This window comes from Oncorhynchus clarkii, chromosome 8, assembly GCF_045791955.1.
Source record: "Oncorhynchus clarkii lewisi isolate Uvic-CL-2024 chromosome 8, UVic_Ocla_1.0, whole genome shotgun sequence".
Taxonomy (NCBI): Eukaryota; Metazoa; Chordata; class Actinopteri; order Salmoniformes; family Salmonidae; genus Oncorhynchus; species Oncorhynchus clarkii.
In genome coordinates this window covers 14,433,022-14,442,365 of record NC_092154.1, presented here as the reverse complement: position 1 = coordinate 14,442,365, position 9,344 = coordinate 14,433,022, and the positions used below count along the sequence as shown (strand labels likewise).

Genomic DNA, 9,344 nt, shown 5'->3' with positions numbered 1-9,344 from the left:
CGGCTGACTCATCTTCATTGATCACTCACTGACTCAGAATTATGAGGAGGCCTATTTGTAGGCTTATGTGTAGCCATTTGGTTTTGCCATCACCTTATATTAGACACTTTAATTAATCTATGTCAATTATTTACATAGAGTTAATCAATGCAACGGGACAAGATAGCGTACATTCACTTGGGCAAACTGCTCGTTGAAAACGCATGTGGATTTTTTTTTCTTAACGACTTGCCTAACTTGGCATCCGTAAATACAAACGATTAAATGGTGTTGGAATTGTGAGAGAGTATGACTAACTCATTTGAAAAGCCCTGATAAGTTTGATCTACTTCGAGCAAACTGACGAGCAGTTACATACTCCACCATGTTTCGACTGGGTCAATAACTGTGTCCATTTCGGCTTGAGTGTACCCATACTGCTTGGCTTATACCCAGAAATCGAAATATGACCTAATGAATGACGTAATTGTAATATATAATGATATATTAGGTATATGGATTATTTAAACATGAAACATAAGCATATTTCAGCCCTCATAACAATGATTCCTTCACACAGTGAAATAAGGCCTACGTGGCAGTGAAGTCCAAGACGAATTCATTTAAGGTTTCTAAAATAAACGTTAATATCCACTTCAGAGCACTGTTTTGAGAGCATATATTATAGGCTACTCAAGACCTTGTCAGGTGTGAAGTTGTCTCTCCTTCAGTGTTGTTTTCAATATTCCATTATTCCCCTAAAGAGAAGGTAATAATGCCCCCAAAGTAATAATATTCTATATACATAAAATTATTTTTTTTAATCGAAAATCAAAAGTAAGAAACTTTTTATTTACAATATTTTCAGTGCAAATAATTATTGACCAACATATAATACAACAATATTTATCAACGCTTCCACAGTAAATTACATGTAACATTGTGTCATGTTTTTGGATTTCAGGACACGGAATAAGTGGTTCAGATTAAAATTCACAACAGAATATTTCCTTCAGTTGAGGAAAAAGTCATGCACATCGCCTAATACTGACTGACAGAGGTGAAAGATGGAGGGAGTCATAATATCCCATACACTCTGTAGAGTATCCTACTGGCCCTCCACTTTACGACAACTCCGCTCTGTATATCAATTTTTCTAAATAATATTTATATTAAATTATACATTTGACATAAAAAAATAACGTTTGACTGTGCACTCATATTAACATTTGCGATGATGGCACAGCTTCTGTAAGGGCACTGACTGAGTTCGCCTCCTCGGTACTCACAGGGATGGCCCCGGTCATGATCACACTAGTCTTGTTGTGCTCAGAAATGTCCATGTCACTCTTGTCCTCCTGTCCATCCTCGAAATCGGACTCGCTTGCTTCGCTCTCACACTCGGACTCTTCCGGCTCCTTGGACTCGGCCTCTGTCAGTGACTTGTCCGGGGTCTCCTTCTCCTTATCTTTCTGTGCCTGTGCTTCTTTCGAATGCCTCCACTTCATGCGCCTGTTTTGGAACCACACTTTGACCTGCCGAGAAAGTGCACGAACTCGTTTAGACGTCGTCGGCCTGAGCCCGAGGTCTATTACTCGCCAACAGGTTGACAATGAAATATGCTTCATATAAATATGACCCATAGTCTACATTTCTAATTATACAACTTTACAGTAGCCTAGGTAGGCTACAATGAAGTTAATGTAGAATAAAAAAACAAAACGATTTTGCGTAAAATGTATCTACATGGCATAAAGGTGGTCCTAGCCTACAAGAACAACACAAATACTATTAAAACATCATATATATATTACATTTGTATTGCTTAACCCCAATGGGGTTAGGTAAAACTATAACCTTCATCCGTTTGCAATAATTCGTTGTAATCGAATTTCATTTCCTTAGAAGTTCTCCATTGCGTAATTGTGTAGTTGCCTACTGGGCTATATTACCGGGCGTGTCCTCCTCTGAGTGGAGGCTTCCTGTCGTAACAGCACAAGGCCAAGTTTGATTGTTTTACACTATTATGTCTTTCCATCTAAAGAATCAAGAATTCTAAAAAATAACTCCAGATTTGCATGGTCTATGCTTAAACATGGTTAATTGAAAAGGCCTGCTTGTCCATAAAATAGCCCAATTGAGGCTTATAGGTTACAGTAACTTATCCTACCTGTGCGTCTGTTAGGCCAAGCATTGCAGCCAGTTGTTTTCTGTCGGGTTTGGTGACGTATTTCTGTATTTCGAATCGTTTCTCAAGCCCTTTTCTTTGCAGGTTGGAGAAGACCGCCCGGGACCAGGACCTCTTCCTTTTGTACGTCTGTGGCATCGTGTCTTTAGTAAGGACAGCATATGGACCTGTATAAATAAAGGGACATAAAGGTTGAGCAATGTTATTTATTCGTTCAAAATTCAAAGTGTAACGATCTTTGGTCAATTATACTCTGCAGAAACACAAGAACAACAGAACATATGCCTAAGGTTTAAAAGCAGTCTGAATATGAAAGACTATGTAAAAATATTGTTCGAATCCTTAAATGCGCTGTGTGCGTAAAAAGGCCATTTGAAATATGCGGACGGCTACACTACCTGGAAAGGTGTCCTGAAACTGATGCTGCCCTGATTGCCTGGCGCTGTTTAGTGAGCTCATCATGGAGGACGCGTCGCTCATCCCCGGGTCTATGGATGCGAAGTACTGGCTCGCTGGCTGGATCCCTGACTGACGGTTCGAGCTAACAATGGACGTGAGATCTGTCACAGGGCGAGAGATAAGTAAGAAATTACCGCAACGTATACACGAGTATTCAACGCTGAAACTTTTCAGCTAAAAATGAACTTTTGTGTGCGAGTCTGAATGTTGTCTGAAGCTAGAGAGTTCCTAGTTTTATAGTTTGGCAACTGTGGAACCTTGGATACTCAAATAGAGGTTTTTCTATGACTGCTTAAAGGATAAAAAGTACGTGTTGCCTGCCTCAGTGGTGTTGGTGCCTTCAAGGTCAGTACTTAAAATCAAATCAAATCAATTGTATTGGTCACATACACATATTTAGCAGATGTTATTGCGGTTGTAGCGAAATGCTTGTGTTCCTAGCTCCAACAGTCCAACAATGCAACAGTACTTTGTAAACGTATATTTAAGTCAATTTAGCCATCTTATAAAAATTTGCCTTTACAACATAATGGAATTCTTAAACGCTTTCTTTGGCAGTGAGATAACCTTGATGTAGGCTATACATTAGTTCTTTTAGAGAATTCAGTGAAAAGTGAACTTCAAAGCATACCTCTTAAAGACGATATGTCTTTTGTTTTGGGGTCGAAGTCTGTTGACAATATCCGATCGATTCCGAACTTGAGGTCCTTGCTTGAAGGTGGGGGAGCTTGTTGGGAGCTGAGACTCGTTCTAGATACCGAAGTTAAGTGTATTCCGTGTCTGTGATACGGAGACCCGGGGTTCACTCTCCCACCGTAGATCGACTGCTCTGGCCCCACTGGTGAAGGACGCAATGGCGATCCAGAGGCGTGAACCTGAGAACGGTGTCCCATATGAGTCATGAGGGCCGAGGATCCCGGGATGTTCTCAGCATCACCGACCTGCAAAATGTCAGCAATGCAAAATGAGGGCTTCTTCATTGTATCCATAGCGAAACCACCCGCACAATAAGCAGACCAAAGACTAAAATTCGATGCGTAAAACGGGTTGAGTCCGGCCGTATACATCCTTAACTCGTAATGTTGCCCCTCGGTACAACTTTTAGTTAAGTGTAGTCAGAGAAAGCTGCCGTCTTTATGTAAGTGCCAGAAATCTTTATCAAACAACTCTGAAATTTTAGTCTTTGGTCTAAGTACTTCCACAGTGAAGTTTCTCCTCTGACACTGATTGGTTGCTTTTTAGCCAATAGAAGTTTGGTCTCGAACACCGAAACACGCCCTTGTGATGGAGATACGCATAGTTAAGTGTTGCTAATGACAGCGACATGCTCGTTGACCTCTTGAATATCTTCTTAAACATTTTCAACTGCAGCCACCGACACCATCATCATCTTCGTCACCATCTTCATCGTCTTCATGGATGGCAGCAGCAACAACAACAATAAATGCAAGTGCAATATGAACATTTTAAAATATATGTTATACTAATGTAATAGTAATGTAACAGTAATGTTTATCCTTGCACTTAGCTTTTAGACATTCGGCTTTGTTTCTGAATAAGTTTTAAAAAAAAAAAAAAACGTAGATAAAAATCTGACCTCTAGGCTTTAGGCCTGCAAATGGAATCATCTGTTCATATTATTATCTGCTAAACATTAGGGTGGTTCGGTTGAGTTTGAATCGTTGAAATGGAAAAACAACTGACTTTCAAACGATGTAGGCTCCAAAAAGTTAACACGGTCAATAAATAAGACCTTATTTATTTGAAAAATAGCTACTTTTTTTTTGCGTCATAGGGGTACTAAATTTCAGGCAATATCATCAATCGAACATCTTAAATACATCTGGGTTACAAGCCAATTTAAGAGAAGTAACGTGATTTACACTATATAGGCAGCTAGAGTGCAGGAAACTAGAGAGTTTCTATTAGAATTCAGGTCATCCTGTTTTTGATGGGCTGTGATTCGTGCTAAATGAGCCTGTTAGATTTGTCCCGAAATAGAACCTGTTTTAGTATTTTAGGATACAAGCGAAATCTTTATTTCATCCGGAGCAGAGGAGGGAAACTTTATAATGACTGTTGCAACTTCCTTTCAATATTTGTGCAACTTTATCTCGACCTGCAAGTTGCATGGTGACGCAAATCCGCCCCTATGCTCATAATAAACAGAGGAAATCTATTCCCCTCTAAAACGAAAAGACAATAACTTCAGAGGCCATACTTCATCCGTATTCGAGACTCGCATGTTTCTCACCGAGTAACGAACATAATGGGGGACTGATTATTATGACAATGACAAAAGATCAAAGGGTAAATTAGATGTTATTATTATTGTAGGGATGGGAATGTGAGTGTTGTCATTTTCAATTCGGGGGAACATTTAGACACTAGGCTACTTGCAATATAGCCTAACTAGTCGTTAGATTGGCTTTTATAACACAGAGGTAAGGCAATAGCCATATACCAGATACAGTGCTTTTTATTAAACAGGAGTCATCATGTATTACAATAAAACATTGAATGAATGTATAAATACTAAATAATCCTAATTAATATGATAAAGGTGAAGTCTAAAATAATACAAAATAAACAACAAAAACAATAATAATAATAATAATTTACTTTTAATAATGAACAATCGCATTCATATTGATAATGATGAATAATAACATACACATTTTACTCATGGCTACAATTTAGTAGTGTGTGTGTGTGTGTGTGTGTGAGTGTGTGTGTGTGTGTGCGTGTGTGTGTGTGTGTGTGTGCGCGCGCGCGCGCGCGTGTGTGTCCTACACATTCGATTGTTAACTCCCAAATTCCCACACCACATAGGCCCATGCATGTACTGTTTTTAACCCATTGTCATTACGTGCGCGTCTCATCCTCCAACTGCATTCATTAGATTTGATTCATTCCCGGAAGAAACTATGACCCTGGCCTGACTGCCTCCTGTCACGGTGTTTTCGAGTGACACTTTTCCAGGTTAAAATTAGAAATGAAATGTAACGTTTACCCTGGATCATGCAGTTAACACAATCCAGGGAAAAGGATGTAGCAGAGGCAGGCACAGCGGGATAGCAAGCCTCAGTTATTTCAGGTGCTGATGAGCCTTCAGCGGGAAGCATACATGGGCGGATTGGCCATCTGGCAATTCTGGAAAATGCCCGAAGGACCATCTTTTATTGGGTTGGGCTGGTGGATATATATATATATATATATATATATATATATATATATATATATATATATATATATATGTATGTGTATGTGTATGTGTATGTATGTATGTATGTATGTATGTATGTATGTATGTATATGTATATGCATGTATGTATGTATGTATGTATACATATATATATACACTGAACAAAGATATAAACACAACATGTAAAGTGTAGGTCCCATGTTTCATGAGCTGAAATAACAGATCCAAGAAATGTTCCATATGCACAAAAAGGTTATTTCTCTCAAATTTTGTGCACAACTTTGTTTACATCCCTGTTAGTGAGCATTTCTCCTTTGCCAAGATAATCCATCCATCTGACAGGTGTGGCATATCAAGAAGCCAATTAAACAGCATGATTATTACACAATAAAAGGCCACTCTAAAATGTGCAGTATTAGGTTTTGAGGGAGCATGCAATTGGTATGAGTATGGCAGGAATGTCCACCAGAGCTGTTGCCAGAGAACTGACTGTTCATTTCTCTACCTTAAGCCGCCTCCAACATCCTTTCAGAGAATTTGGCAGTATGTCCAACTGGCCTCACAACCGCAGTCCACGTGTATGGCGTCATGTGGGCGAGCAGTTTGCTGATGTCAATGTTGTGAACAGAGTTCCCCATGGTGGCAGGTATGGGCAGGCATAAACTACGGACAACGAACACAATTGCATTTTATCGATGGCAATTTGACTGCATAGAAATACCATGACGTGATCCTGAGTCCCATTGTGAGGCCTATTTATTTTAAGGTATCTGTGACCAACAGATGCATATCTGTATTCCCAGTCGTGAAATGCATAGATTATGGCCTAATTTATTTATTTCAATTGACTGATTTCCTCAAATGAACTGTAACTCAGTTAAATCTTTGAAATTGTTGCATGTTTCATTTATATAATTGTTCAGTATATTTTAAATGCGCCTGTTTTTTTATGAATTTTGCACAATTTCTCTGTTGTCATAATAATCTGTATTGAGCATTTGGCTGACCAGTGGGCAACTGTCGGCCCCCGGTTTTGTGATTGGCTGTGCTGAGGTGTCGCAAATGAACATTCAGTCAAACGCGCATCATCAAAAAAAGTGAGACCTGCTCTGACTCTCACTCAGTCAGAACTGAAACTCACGGATCATTAAAAAAACGGAAAGATGTCGCAAAAAAAACGTTAGCTTTAAAAAAAGGCTATTGATGCCGATGCTGCTAAATGCCCGAAATTAACCGATTTATATGCAAAAAGTTCTGCTGGTCCGAGTGCTGTGGCTGTGTCTGTGAGAAATGACAGACCAGCTGCTGCTGCCACTGCACGGTGCAGTTGAAGTAGGAAGAAAACAGAGAAAGACACTCAGGCACACTGACACAGATCATGTTGAAACTGCTGAAAGTCCGGCCTAATATTCTGGCTTTATATTGTATGACATAGTAGGCTAATTAAGGAAGGGGGGATTCGGGGGAACATTTAGACACTAGGCAACTTGCAAAATAGCCTAACTAGTCGTTTGATTGGCTTTTATAACACATAGCCATATACCAGATATTTATACAGTGCTTTTTATTTATCACAAGTCATCATGTATTACAATAAAACATTGAATGAATGCATACATGCTAAATAATCCTAATTAATCTGTAAAGGTGAAGTCTAGTAATAGTACAAAATAAACAACAAAAACAATTATAATAATAATACTTTACTTTCAATAATGAACACTCATATACATATTGATAATGATGAATAATAACATACTAAACTTTTTTTAAATTATAATATAAACACATTTTACTCATGGCTACAATTTAGTAGTGTGTGTGTGTGTGTGTGTCCTACACATTCGATTGTTAGCTCCCAAATTCCCACGTCACATAGGACCATGCATGTACTGTCTTTAATCCATTGTCATTACGTGCGCGTCTCATCCTCCAACTGCATTCATTAGACTTGATTCATTCCCGGAAGAAACTATGACCCTGGCCTGACTGCCTCCTGTCACGGTGTTTTCGAGTGACACTTTTCCAGGTTAAAATTAGAAATGAAATCTAACGTTTACCCTGGATCATGCAGTTAACACAATTCAGGAAAGAAATATGTAGCAGAGGCAGGCACAGCGGGATAGCAAGCCTCAGTTATTTCAGGTGCTGATGAGCCTTCAGAGGGAAGCATACATGGGCGGATTGGCCATCTGGCAATTCTGGAAAATGCCAGAAGGACCACCTTTTATTTGGGTGAACTGGTGGAGTATATATATATATATATATATATATATATATATATATATATATATATATATATATATATATATATATATATATATTCGTTGTCTGTAGATTATCTCTGCCAAAATATATATATATATATACACTGATTAAAAAAAAAACACAACATGTAAAGTGTAGGTCCCATGTTTCATGAGCTGAAATAACAGATCCACAATTTTTTCCATATGCACAAAAAGCTTATTTCTCTCAAATTTTGTGCACAACTTGGTTTACATCCCTGTTAGTGAACATTTCTCCGTTGCCAAGATAATCCATCCATCTGACAGGTGTGGCATATCAAGAAGCCAATTAAACAGCATGGTTATTACACAGATGCACCTTGTGCTGGGGACAATAAAAGGCCACTCTAAAATGTGCAGTATCAAGTTTTGATGGAGTGTGCAAATTGGTATGCTTACGGCAGGAATGTTCACCAGAGCTGTTGCCAGAGAATTGAATGTTAATTTCTCTACCGTAAGCCGCCTCCAGCGTCTTTTCAGAGAATTTGGCAGTATGCCCAACTGGCCTCACAACCGCAGACCACGTATATGGGGTCATGTGGGCGAGCAGTTTGCTGTTGTCAATGTTCTGAACAGAGTTCCCCATGGTAGCGGTGGGGTTATGATTTGGGCAGACATAATCTACGGACAACGAACACAATTGTATTTTATCAATGGCAAATTGAATGCACAGAAATATCGTGACGAGATCCTGAGTCCCATTGTGAGGCCCATTTATTTTAAGGTATCTGTGACCAACAGATGCATATCTGTATTCCCAGTCGTGAAATCCATAGATTATGGCCTAATTTATTTATTTCAATTGACTGATTTCCTCAAATGAACTGTAACTAAATTAAATCTGTGAAATTGTTGCATGTTTCATTTATATTATTGTTCAATATATTTTAAATGGGCCTGTTTTTTTAAAGGATTTTTGCACAATTTCTCTGTTGTCATAATAATCTGTTTTGAGCGTTTGGCTGACCAGTGGTCCGGTAAGGTTTTGTGATTGGCTGTGCTGAGGTGTCGCAAGTTCACATTCACAGTCAGTCAAACGCGCATCAACAAAAAAAGTGAGATCTGCTCTGACTCTCACTCAGTCAGAACTGAAACTCATGGATCATTAAAAAACATTTGAAAGATGTCGAAAAAATAAGTTAGAGAGATAAAAAAAAAGGCTATTGATGCCGATGCTGCTAAATGTCCGAAATTAACCGATTTATATGCAAAAAGTTCTGCTGGT

At 38.7% G+C, this 9,344-nt stretch overlaps 1 protein-coding gene across 3 annotated transcripts; it reads right to left on the bottom strand.

The window, feature by feature from the left end:
• Positions 1 to 810: 810 nt before the first annotated feature.
• Positions 811 to 3,836, bottom strand: LOC139414988 (H2.0-like homeobox protein). Of its 3 annotated transcripts, XM_071162675.1 has the most exons (4): positions 3,258 to 3,836; positions 2,566 to 2,727; positions 2,150 to 2,334; positions 811 to 1,514 (listed from the first exon to the last, which is right to left on the bottom strand). In XM_071162675.1, exons 1-4 carry the CDS (start codon positions 3,691 to 3,693, stop codon positions 1,197 to 1,199), a joined length of 1,101 nt encoding a protein of 366 aa, XP_071018776.1. In that variant the 5' UTR covers positions 3,694 to 3,836; the 3' UTR covers positions 811 to 1,196. The 3 variants fall into 3 exon arrangements, with proteins under 3 accessions (XP_071018776.1, XP_071018778.1, XP_071018777.1); XM_071162677.1 differs by lacking the exon at positions 2,566 to 2,727 and having other exon boundaries at positions 3,258 to 3,796; XM_071162676.1 differs by lacking the exon at positions 2,566 to 2,727 and having other exon boundaries at positions 872 to 1,514; positions 2,150 to 2,352; positions 3,258 to 3,777.
• Between the last annotated feature and the right edge of the window lie 5,508 nt (positions 3,837 to 9,344).